The following is a 12,736-nucleotide window of genomic DNA, read 5'->3' as shown; positions in this document are numbered from 1 at the left end:
TACTAACGGCTGACTGATGATGGCTAACGGCTAACTAACGCTTTCGGCCGTTAAACGTTAAAACGTTAGTGTACGTTTTCCCGTGTGAGGTCACACTTACTGTAGAAATTGGCAAGAGTTACACAAAAAACGCCTCACACATAAGAGAGAAAAATGTTCTAAAACTGAACTTGAACAGAACAGTTTAATAAAGTACATGTAACCATGGCAGAAGCAGAAGTACATTATAGGAAGTACCCTGATCTTTTCAATTCAGGTTCCTCATTTTATCATACAAGAAAACCAAGGAATTCTGTGTTACAAATCAAGTCTACTTTGGATTTCCTCATTACCATAAACAAGATGAGCAAATCACGAGAAACCGACCAACTCTTAACAATAATAACAATAATAATTGAAACATCTGTAAATACCTACAATAAAGACTCAAAAATAATTTATTGTTACTTCACCTTTTTAAAATTTTGCCCAGAATAGCAATCACTTTTTACGTCTTCTCACACAAGCAACCCAATAATTAATTGTTTGTGAGAGCAGCGACTCCTACAAATTCTTCAGTAGCTTACAGAAATACTACTAGATGACTGTTTGACCACCATCCAATTTTAATTGTCTTAAAGAGGAAGAAGACTCAATTTTTTTTTCAAAAATTCCCCCACCCCCCTTCCTCTGTGCTCTAACCAATAATCCTAAGGTCAAACTATTTTTAAGAACAGTGTGGGCTACATGTATATGCCAGTGTTTATGGTACTTTCATAGCAAGGTTTACCTCATCAGGTTGTATTGTACAATTATCCAACATCCTGAGGATCATCTGCATCACAATAAAAACACAGAATCAAACACCGCATAATATTATTATTGCAGGTGCATTCCTTCACAGAATAGCGTATTAGTAGGAAGTGAGTTTCCCTGCTGGCGGAAGAATGAATAAAGTGGAAAATGTTCTTCTGACACACACCTGGGAGAATGGGGTCCAGTGTGTGGGGGGTCTTCAGGCCACATGGTTTGTTGGTGGCTCAGTTTGTTTTTTGCCATCAGCCATTGCCTAACCTACATGTACCCCTCCCACCCACCCCTCACGAGTCTTTACAGTGCAACTTTGGAGCTTTTTCAGGACATTTTTTACAAGCCATTCAGTTTAACAGTGTTCATGATTTTTTTGATAGGGTCTATTATGATGTAGTTATTGCGTTTTGGATTTTAGGAGCATGACGCTCCTCCTTTCACCCTCTTTTCTCTCATAGGTGAGAAATTAACCACCTTTTTTTTACTGGTTGCAACATTGTGTATGTGAAATATGTTGTTGATTACGTTGTGAAGAATATTTAGTACTAGCCGTCTGAAGAACATTGTTGTGCTTGTCATGGTAGTTTGCGTGTTATGCCTGACACACCATTTTTTGTCCCCAAAGTGAAGAACCGAATCCATTTATTCTACAGTTAAGCTACCAATTTCACTAATCTACACAGTAAACATTACCTAATATGTAAGAGGTTATCTGCAAAATGTGAGTGGCTAGCACATTTTACAAGCTGATATGACCTGAAGTGTACGTTCAAGATACTGGTTTTCCCAGTGTACATCATGATTCCGCTACTCATCCCTGCTGTAAATTTTAGCACAAGAGGTTACAGACCTCTAATGGCCAGGAATTCCCCTAACTTATTGCCTCTATAAGGAAACAAAAAAATGCTTGACTCTGGACGTATACTTCAGTACTTCTTCATGCCTCTCTCATTTCACGACTGGGTTAAAAGGTCAGCAAAAGGGCGATTTACAAATGGCACTCACCTCCCATTGCTGGTTATGATGCCGATGTTTGCCAGCCCAGTCTTGCAACTCCTCCACTTTATCTTGTTTCTAGATTTCAAGACAACCAAACCAAAAAACAGGTTTGCTTTTAAGACAACTAAATTGCAACAATAAGGTCTTGAATTGCCCAAGGAAAAATGGCTCAAACATAATAAATATTATTTGCTTGTAATGATATGGTCAGCAACAAGGTCCAAAATCGCAGCCACCTAATGCAAACAAAAACTGAGCTCTGTTCATCGGAATGAACAGGCCAGCATCCACTAACTTTCGGCCACTTGTCTAAAGTTTCTTAGCAAAAGCAGTAAACTGCCATTGCTTAACATTAGAGAGAATTCAATAGTATTGTTTTTAATGAATGTCTTGAGAGAAAAATTCTAAAAAAAGATTGATGGACTTCAGCTTGTTTTAAAGAGCAAATTTTACTGTACTCATGGTTTATACTTCAAACAACCAAATCAAGCTAGGAGGCACTATATTTACAAAAGAGGAAGTACTGTAACTAACAAAAAGATGAAGTTTGCTCTGATTGATTAATTCCTTCGACAGGCCGTAGCTTTGTTGAATGATTAATGCCATGTCAACAGGAACAGGATCATGAACCACTGCTTGAAATTAGTAGTTGCCTGGTTGTCCAAGATGACCAGAACGTTTACCACACAATCAGTTTTTCATCAAATAAAGAGCCTGGTTGCCCGAAAACAAAACAGACAACCCAGCCAAAAATAGAAGATGAATTAATCATATGCAGCATCCGCCTTACTTGTTGGTTTCCTAATGTCAGTGTCCAATAGTAGTGTTAAGTTATTAACTTGCCGCAGCTAAGCATTTTCCCATGTTTTGAATACAAAACATTGTCAGTTAGGAAAATGAAAGAGACAATATCACAGCACGTACCGAAGGAGACTAAAACATGGGAGATGACCATCCATGATAAGACCAAGAAGGCAGTTTTACCAGAAATCAAGAGGAGAGATTGGCTCAAACTCTTACAGATTACCTGAAGTCCAGGAAAATCCCTGTGACTGGGCAAGTTGCTGCCTTAATATTATAAGGGTGTGCAAAGCATATGGATACTCCAAAGCACAAAATGACAAGCTGTTTGGATCCCTTGTCATGTATGTATGTACATGTGTATTTCTTTATGCAATTGAAATCTGGGGAGTGGCATATCAACGCAAGCACTTGGACAGAATTGACAACTTTTAAAGAGATCAATAAGTTTGGAAACGCATCTCAATTAATATTGATAACAGACGTCATCAGAAAGAGAGACAAATTGCTGTTTGAAAAAAATTGTGTAGATGGCGTTCTACCGCCCATAAGGACATGCCTGCCTCATGAAAGAGAACACAACTATTTCCTACCAAGAGTCAATACAAAGCACAACAAACAAGCATTTGTTAATCATTGCTTATTCTTTGCATCACATTAATATATTATTGCTTTTGAATGAATACACATATCTTATTAGATGTTTTGGTATGTAGTATCACTGAGTATTTTTACAAGTAGTACTGTATTTTGATGAGCTCGCTAAGGCGAGTCAAACTACAAACAGTGAACTACAAATACTCAGCAATACTACACACCAAAACATCTAATAAGCTATTTATTATCCAACTTTCTTTGCACCAAATTTTAGCAAATGAATTGTAAACAACCGAGAACGTGTGACAGATTTGTGCAAAGTCAGCAATTAAAAATTAATGGTCAAACCAGTTCTCTACTGTACAACAACCAAGTGTACAATAACTAACAGTTTTATTTTAATTTATACCGTACAATATCGTGGAATATTTGTACTTGTTTGTGCGTTTTCTGTACAATAACTAATACAGTTGGATAACATATTATTTATTTTACTTTTATTTTTTATACATTTGTAAAATTTTCACGCTTGTTTTTTGTTTTTTTGTTTTTTTTGTTTTCTTGAGCACTGATGAACAGTGCAAAAGTACAACAATAAAATTAAGGCAAAATGAACTTTTAAAGACTAACAAATAATCATTACACAGTGTTCACACCAGACCGTGCCGTTGTGGGATTCCCACAAGAAAAATAGAAATGGTGCATTAAAAGCCATGCAAATGCACCCACTTGGGCACACGAGGATGCTATGAGAAAAACAGACTTTTACAAGTAAATTAACAGCGTTTTAATGGTCAAGCGAATACTGCAGCTCTTAGCTTCTTCAGCTGAATGATAACAGCTTATCAAAGTATTCAAAGCCTTCAATTTTATTGACTTTTGCCTTCGTCAGTCACACATCAGTGTAGCACAGCTTCGACATCTTGACCGCCTTATTGAATCAGGAACAGTCCTGCTCAAAAGTTACACCCCTCTAGATCTAGCAAGACGAGATACCCCATGCTTGAAACGTATGTAGCTTTCGTTTACAATTCCTGGTCAAATTACAATATTACAACTCTGGTCAAAACAAAACAGCGTGCACCTACAATGTAGCTCTGCCTTTCCACCACAAGTTCACACAAGTATTGTGTAACGCAAGTTAATCTGATTGGATAATGAAGGAGATGTGAATCAATCAAAAAAAGTGGACGGAAGGAATTTCTAAGAGGAATTTGGTCAGGCACTATTTTTGTTTTGCCAACTCCACAGAACGTATTGTGCGAAAATATAACAGAGTCTGATTGCAGGTTACAATGTATGTGTACATGACTGGATATACAGTGACCATTGGCCGGTCTAACAAAACACATTAAAGGCATTAAGGTAGAAGAACATTAAATTTTTGTTATTGTGATCGCTCTACACTTACATCCCTATCAAGTTTCTTCTTCCTGGAACCAGCATACACTTGTTCAATCTCGGACTCAATCTGGTCCACCTAGAATACAGAAACAAATTTTAGTGACATCACATGTACTTTCCCAATAAACTTTAACCCATTGACCCCTGGGAGTGAGACTTAATAAATTTTACCCTGGCTAATGCCAGACAATTTTACTCATTAATGGAAGGCGGTTCAGGATTCAATGGGTTAACTTAAAAACTTTAAGTCTTACGTAGAGAAAGTGAAACACATCCAACCCAGGCTAGTTAAGGCATGGCTGAGCCACCATAAAGGACCCCCTGAAGAGAATTTAGAAACACCTATTCTTAATGAGTTACACAAATTTTATTGTTCATTAGATTGATCAAGTGTGACCCTCCACGGGAAAACGTACACTAACGCTAAACCGTTAAATTGACCGAAGCGTTAGATATCCGTTAGCCGTCCGTTAGAAGTTTACATGAAACCGTCAGAGCGTCAACTTCATCCGTTAGAACGTTAGTCTTATCCGTCAGAACGTTAGGTTCATCCGTCAGAGCGTCAGCCTCGTCCGTTAGGGGTTTAGCCTCGTCCGTTAGAGCGTTAGTCTCATACGTCAGATGTATAATAGTTATTAACCTTATCCGTTGGGCAAATCTTGGATTCTGTTGGCAAGTGAATTAATAATCTGTATCGATTGTTCCGGATCAGAGGATTCGTAGAGCGTCGTTTAAAAATGTGACCCTCTTTGGGAAAACCGGCCGTGTCCTTCTACAACTTAGTAGAATTACATGTAGTAGAGCGCTTTTTAAAAAATTAAAAATACCGAGAAAAATGAAGGGTTTGTGTTCGACGTTCACCTCTGCGTACCAATAGTAAAACAAGGGTGGAAAGCTCGATTTCGGATCGCTCCAGCACCAAGCCGATTTTCACTGACAAATTCGCATCGTACAGGTTTCAAATCACGCACCAATCAAGCTGAAACTCACAAACAAATTCCTATCGTACAGGTTTCAAATCACGCACCAAGCAAGCTGAAACCCAGAGGTTTCCTTTCATACCATTATATCTGAAATCCGTCCAAAACTCGAAGCGCTGGACCTCAAATAAAATTGAAAAAATCCAGCATTCGGAACTCCAAGGAAGCGTAGTTGGAGTTTGGTGTGACGGCTTGCAGCCGTCACAACGTTTGCTCCTCTGTGATTGGCTAATAAGAAATCATCATCCAATCAGAGAGGAGCACATGGCGTGACGGCTGCAAGCCGGTATACGAAAATCCTGCTACGCATCCTTGGCGCTGGGAATGCTGGAGTTTTCGATATTATTTGAGGTTGAGCGCTTCGAGTCTTGGATGGATTTCAAGCTGAAATAACTACGCTAATAGGTAGAATGGACAATAAAGACTCCAAAAACGAAGACCAAAGATCGAAGACCCATCCTGCGCGAACGCCAAATTAAATGTGATTGAATGATGCATGACTTACCAAATTTCAACTGAAAAATATCTGTTTAACTTAACCACTCGCCTGGAGTTTCTCGCGAGCTTTTTTGCCCCCTCTGCATCTTAACTGATGATACAGAACTCTTTTATCGTATTTATAGCAAAGAGCTCTCTTCTGAACGCACCGCTTTGAATTTATCGTTACTTCGGCTTTGAAAACAACATGAAATGCTACATTTCTTTGGATGAAAATAATCATTTGTTGTATTTTACTTTGCAACTACAGTAGCTAATGAAGTAATGGATGCCGTGAGAAATTCACAATTTAGTAATGCATCGCTTCATTGTGAGTCCGACGGTCAAAACATATCGAGATTAGCCACTTTTATCCGGACTTCGTTGCATTCAGCAGTTATGGCGCCATGCGCGCGCCTCTTCGGAATCGTATTTTAAAAGTCACGCAATCGTTTCTGGTGGCCTGTCTACATCGTAGTATTCTTAAAGCAAAAAACTCGCTGAAATGTGCATCCGATTTGTTTTGGCCAGCTCACGATGGTGCTAGTGCTTCAAACCATGGCCTTTGTTCGATGAACGGTAATCGCTCACTACGTTGTGGTGTCATCGATCAGCCTTTCGAGCTTAGAACTAAGACTTGGTGTTAAAGCGCTAAGGCAGAACGTTAGAACTGATGGAAAGAACGTTAGAGCGTTGGCACAAACCGTTAGAGCGTTAGCACAAACCGTTAGAGCGTTAGCACAAACCGTCAGAGCGTTAGTAAAAAACGTTAAACCAATCTTCAAAACCGTTGAATATCCGTTAACCGTCCGTTAGTTTTAAGCCGTTTAACGGGCAAACGTTAGTGTACGTTTTCCCGTGGAAGGTCACAAGTTCTTTTCATATGACTGCGCTTGTCAATGACAATGCTTGTCAGTACCATGTGATATCACTTCCAGTTCCAGTTCCGCCTCAATTTTTGAAAACCTTTGGCAACAAATTAATGTGCACATGTTCTGCTTTGTCTGGCTACATTTGTAATTTAAATGAGGAGAAATACGCTTTTTCTGAAGTCATCTGACCTATTTCCCTTAGTTACATGCTTGCACCGTCGGCCAATTCATAAAATAGTATCCAAATAGTAAGAGATTGATACCAAAACAAAGTAGCTGAAATTTCATTTAGTACTCCCCTTTTTCAAGGGAACATTTTATTCCTTGGCATCCAATTACAGGTCACATGACCTGAATTTGAATGTTGTGAACATTCTATGCAATTAAGGATGCTTAAGATAAGATACATACCAAGTTTTAATAACATTGAACTACAGCTTCCTTTTTTAATTTTACTTTGTAATAAAACCAAGTGAACCATGCCTTAACATGCCAGAGAAAGATAGATTGTTATTCACTTTGTCTTTCCCTTACTGGAACCTCACCATACTTTTCAAGCTGAGTCCATGTGACAAACATTTAGGAAAAAACATACCTCTATTTGCAATCTGTCAAGAACGTCCTGTAATAAAGAAAAGTCACGCAGACATTTAGGATTGACCGGAAGGCAATAAGGAAGACATGGAACAGTATGGAGAAACTTGCAGATGGAATACAGGGACTCTAACAACAATAGCCTTCTGGGACACATACATGTAGGCACAAGAGGGATTGTCACAATTCTATACTGAACTGGATTTACTTCTATACTGAACTGTAAAGTACCTACTGTATGAAGTAAGAAATGCCTGGTGTTTATGTAAAAGATCCTTCAAAAGAAAGATGAATGATGTGATGTTTCCCTCCTTGAAATTTCAACTTTTTGTCTCAATACTGATATCATCATAATCATAACCATCATCATCAGTGGTTCCAAAGGATCAAATCAAATCATAAAAGCTTGTTTTGAAATAGTGAAGCGGTGTTCTTCAGACTTGGTACCAGTAAAGTACATCATGCAAAACAAAATTATATCCAATGTGTGATTGCCATGGCAACATATTGGCTTGTGGATCTTGCTTCTCTTTTCTTATCTTAGCCAAAACTCAATAATCCCCCACAGAGTTGATGAGAAGACCAAATTCAACATGGGTCACATGTGAATCTCAAGCAGAAGTGGGTGTCTCATCTTATCTGAATGCAAATGGGGATATTCACCCTTGCACAGAAAGTTACTAGAACGGAGTGTTGCCATGGTTACAAATAAAATTGCTCTTGCTAGATCCAAGTTTGAAAGAGCAGTTCTCATTTATTTTCAGAGATATTCTTGATTTTGTGATTTAAATTCAAATAGAATTACTAATTAAAATGACATGAAAATGCTAAAATCTCTGAAACCAAATAAGATATTTCAACAGTGCCGACACCATTTCTACCTCATTCAAAAGAGCTTTAAAATAAGCATCAACGTTTTTACTTCATAGCCATGTTAATAGCACCCTTCCCCATTGATGTTGACTCTCACACTATGGAATTAACAATGAATAAGACTTACAGTTATCCAGATCCTGGCCTCCTCTCTCTCCTTGGTGACAGGGTCTATCTTTGCAGCCAGTCCAAGACCTTCAGTGCATGAAAAGAAAACTATTATTTTCAGCAATGGTTTATGTAAGGGAGAGCTTAATTTGCCTTCCAGAGAGAAGACATGCCTCAAATCTAGACAAAAATTCATGTGATATGCAATTCACCACTACACAGGGCTTGAAATTGCGAACAATACAGTTGCATTTGCGACTAAATTTTTACCTTTTGCGACTAAAATATCTGGAGAAGTCACAAATTTCAGAAAATTTTTCACCATCGCTCTTTCAAAATGAAAGGGTTAGCAGTTATGAAATTTAATCGTTAGGTTTCTCGCCCTACAATTGTAGCGCAATTTAGTGGGTATTTACATGAGACCCGGACAAACTCAGACCGGTGTGAACTTGTACCGGTTCCGTATGAAATTTTCACAGGCATTTAAATGAAACCACGACAAAATGACATGTTTTGTCTAATAAATATATGACTGACCCAAAAGCATACAGTCTTGCGATTTCTGGACCCAGTCTGAGATTTGTTGTCATTTACATGAGCATGGTACAAACTCAGACCGCAACAAGAATTTATCGTCTCGGTCTAGAAACCGAGATGAAGTCAGACCAGTCTGCATTCATTCTCAGGCCGGTCTCATACATGTATAAACAAATAAAATGAAATGTATGGAGGCCAATACAAACTCGTTCCGGTCTGAGTTCGTCCCAGACTCATGTTAATACCCCCTTAGTTGTGATGTTAGCTATGTGCACAATGACATTCTCTCAACTCGCCATTTACAGCAGTTTCTTTATATGGAAGTATTGTGGGTTCATAATTTGTTAATTGTTAAACCTCTGGCAACACAATACAGCGCAACAACTTTGCAACAAAATTTTCATAGCTTGTTGCAAAATTGCCTGACTGAAACTACTGATGTTGTAGATAGTATCTTAGGGTTGTCCATAGTAGCCGGCTACATGCGATGATCTTTGCCTACTTTATAGTTTCATCCGGTTACTTAGCTACACTAATCTATTCTTTGTAACAAGTTAACACATTGAATCCTAGGAGTCAGACTTAATAGATTTTACTCTGTCTGACACCAGATGATTTTATCATCAATGAGGGGCATTTCAAAAGTTGATGGGTTAAAACTCCGGCCATATCCTGACCACTGGCTACATGCAATTCAAATGTTACCATCAAGTTCATAAGTGAATAAAATTGCTGCAACGTGAGGAAAACAACAGTTAAAATTATTACACCACATCAAACAGTGATAAACTGTTCACAATTTTTGTGTAACAATTTAGGTCAAAACTAGTTCTCCCAAAACTCAAATTTTTGACAAAGGCAAAAATAAGCATGTACATAAATGATTCTCTAACTTAATAAATTATTACATGTAAACAAACTTCACCTTCTTTAGAGTAGGCCTTTGTCTTAGTCTCTCTCTCCACAACTTTGAATCTCTCCATTTGCTAGAAGAGGCAAATTTGAGACTTTGTGACAGCAATCTAAATTAGCTTCACCTTAACACCCATCATAAATTATGCTACACAAAGTTAATTCATACTGATATAAAAGCGTCTTTGCATTCGCTATTTTTAACCACAGCGAGTCAATGAATCCTCGTTAACGCCATTTTGGAATAATTCAAACCTATCACAAAATCATACCGTCTCGATGAGTTTTCTGTTGTCTTGTAGAATTCGTTTGTCCTTGATGTCGTTCGAGGCCATCCATGTTTTAATCTGGTCCCGTAACCGCTGCAAGGGACGTAAAAACAGTTTGAAATTACAAACTGGCGGCAAACTGAAAGTGGCATTACAGACGTGATATGGGTTCAAATGCATGCATAATATAACGTAAGTTAGAACAAAGTTTAATAAGACAAGGTTTATACAAACCTGAAGTTTCTTGATTTCCTTCTTAAGATCTGCTTCGTATTTCTCTTTTTGGTTTGCGTTTGTAGCATTATGAACCTGGAAGAATGCGTAAAACATTTAGAATCGTCCAAACTGTGAGTTCAACGTGCTGAGAACAGCATCCCAATCAAACCTCATTTGACATGCAACCTAGCCAGATACCTTCTGCCAGATATCTTCGAACGTCTCTACCCCTTCTGTCACCTTCTTTAGACAACGGTCAATTTCCCCTGGAAAAATACACATACGTAATGAAAAGGAAGTTCGCCAAAACTTCGCTAGTCAAAAAATAGCACATATAAACGCCAATGCATTTCGCCTACCTTGAAGCTTTCGTTTATCCGCCATTACCTCGCTGCGTCTCTTTTTAGAAGCATAATTTCGTAGCTAAAAGAACTACTAGGTCACTCACTGCTAAAATTCCGCAATAATGGAAAAGATAAAAGGGGAATTAATTCAAATACAGTAAGGAAGATCTTTGAAAATGATGCTTTTCACCTCGCCATAAAAACTACTATGGGATGACCAGGGGAAACGCGCATGACCGTAGGATCCAGTTGACATGCGTGGACCAGTGTTTTTCTGAAGTTCGAATATTGGAAATTTGTTGTGAAAATGTTGCGGCATCTTCAAGCCAAAGACCATCACAAAAACGTTTATGCGTTCTGCTCATGTTCATTAATGAAAACTTGGGTGATTCGGTTTAGAGAGAAAAAGGATTTTAGTGCTAGTTGTTTCGACAATGACAACTTTAGTTCCCAGGCTTTACTTTTTTTTAATTCACTCGGTTATGAAACTGATCAGTTCCAAGCACTTCAGCATCTTTCTCATAGTATTGGGCATATGTACCGATTTTAAAAGGGTACGTAAACCTTAAGTTAATGTGGTGTTTATCTTCATTCACTAGAGTCAAGAGAATGTGAGGTATATTCTCATATTCTCTCGTTAGACTAAGCACCGGAATACCCCTTCCACGGTTTTGATAATTCCAACACTAAAAATAAATAAAAATACCAGTGTATTTCATTACGTCGAAGATGGTAAAAGCTACTGCACTTAGTCAGTGCAACAAGACATTTCTGAGAACTGCAATTTTTTGCCATTGCAAATAGAATTTACAGCCATCATTTATTTTAGTGCATTATTTCAACCTTGAGAGTGCCTTCAGAGACCACTGATTTTAATGAACGAATGTTTCATGAATGCTGTATCCTTACCGGAGTGTGACCGCGCACCGGTGGCTCAGTTGGTTGAGCACCGGGCTGCTGTGCGGGAGGTCGTGAGTTCGACTCCGGCCGAATCAACAATCAGGATCTTAAAATAACTGAGGAGCAAGTTCATCTGCAAATGGTAGATGTTCAAGTTTTCTCGGATAAGGCCCCTAGGCCCCGTCTTACAAATATCTTTCATGTTCAGAAATTCCCTGCGGGACGTTAAGGAACCCACACACTATTCGAGAAGAGTATGGAATGAATTGAAGTTTCCGCGGTATTGCAGCTGTCCTTTGTGAGTATAGTGGGTGGGTATATAGCAGGTTCACACCAGCTGAATAGCTGCCAGTCCTTCAACCTGCTCGAACAAATAAATAACAAACAAACAAACAAACAAACAAACAAACAGACTTCAGTTAAATACTGCTTGTTAAGGATTCTAGCTTATTGATTATCGATTCAGTTATTATTAACTGTAAGATCGCATGCTTTCAATTTCGATAGTAGTGGTTGCAGCGTTTGTTTGCCCCGGCCTCTGTTATCTTTAACTGGAGATTTTAGCGTTCCCACGCGCATATAAGAGCCGGTTTAAAATAGGACTTTCTAATCCCTCTTCCGGCCCCTAATTTTTCTTTAATCCCGCTATCCCGTCTGCCCCGGACATCTTATCCCGATCCCGCTTCTAAGTGCGCATATTATTGTCTTTATTTTTGGACCAGACGCGATTTTCATGAGGTAATGTATAGTAGCCTTTGTATTTACAATCCAGAGAACAGCGTCTGACGCTGGTTTTAGGCTGGCAAATTTATCCACTTTTGAGTTAGATCTTTTGCATCAGAAAACAGCACGTAAATCTCAGCGAAGAACCTTCGCTGCAAAAATGTCTCAACTGAAAGGGAAGCAGCGTCCGTCTACCTAAAGATTGCTAAAATGAGGGGCGTAATGGGAAACATCTGTATTTTAAAATATTCAACATTAATTTTGTATTCACTGCCATCCTTTCATAAGCTAAGATATTCCAATCATGATGTACTGAAGTGAATAAATCCTATGTTAGACCC

The 12,736-nt window shown here is 38.5% G+C and overlaps 1 protein-coding gene across 2 annotated transcripts in view; it reads right to left on the bottom strand.

Moving 5' to 3' along the window:
- Window positions 1-10,997, bottom strand: part of LOC137970019 (CCR4-NOT transcription complex subunit 3-like) — a 32,478-nt gene extending 21,481 nt beyond the window's left edge. For both annotated transcript variants that reach the window (XM_068816467.1, XM_068816468.1), the window contains exons 1-10: window positions 10,788-10,997; window positions 10,627-10,694; window positions 10,447-10,521; window positions 10,216-10,305; window positions 9,957-10,017; window positions 8,514-8,581; window positions 7,515-7,541; window positions 4,598-4,666; window positions 1,795-1,863; window positions 770-814 (exon numbers count right to left, since the gene is read on the bottom strand). In XM_068816467.1, coding sequence (XP_068672568.1) covers window positions 770-814; window positions 1,795-1,863; window positions 4,598-4,666; window positions 7,515-7,541; window positions 8,514-8,581; window positions 9,957-10,017; window positions 10,216-10,305; window positions 10,447-10,521; window positions 10,627-10,694; window positions 10,788-10,812 — 597 coding nt within the window. In that variant the 5' untranslated portion in view covers window positions 10,813-10,997. The remainder of the gene's footprint in view (window positions 1-769; window positions 815-1,794; window positions 1,864-4,597; window positions 4,667-7,514; window positions 7,542-8,513; window positions 8,582-9,956; window positions 10,018-10,215; window positions 10,306-10,446; window positions 10,522-10,626; window positions 10,695-10,787) is intronic.
- Between the last annotated feature and the right edge of the window lie 1,739 nt (window positions 10,998-12,736).

This window comes from Montipora foliosa, chromosome 9 (genome assembly GCF_036669935.1).
Source record: "Montipora foliosa isolate CH-2021 chromosome 9, ASM3666993v2, whole genome shotgun sequence".
Classification (NCBI taxonomy): Eukaryota; Metazoa; Cnidaria; class Anthozoa; order Scleractinia; family Acroporidae; genus Montipora; species Montipora foliosa.
The sequence above is the reverse complement of the archived record's forward strand: the minus strand, read 5'-3'. Positions and strand labels throughout refer to the sequence as shown.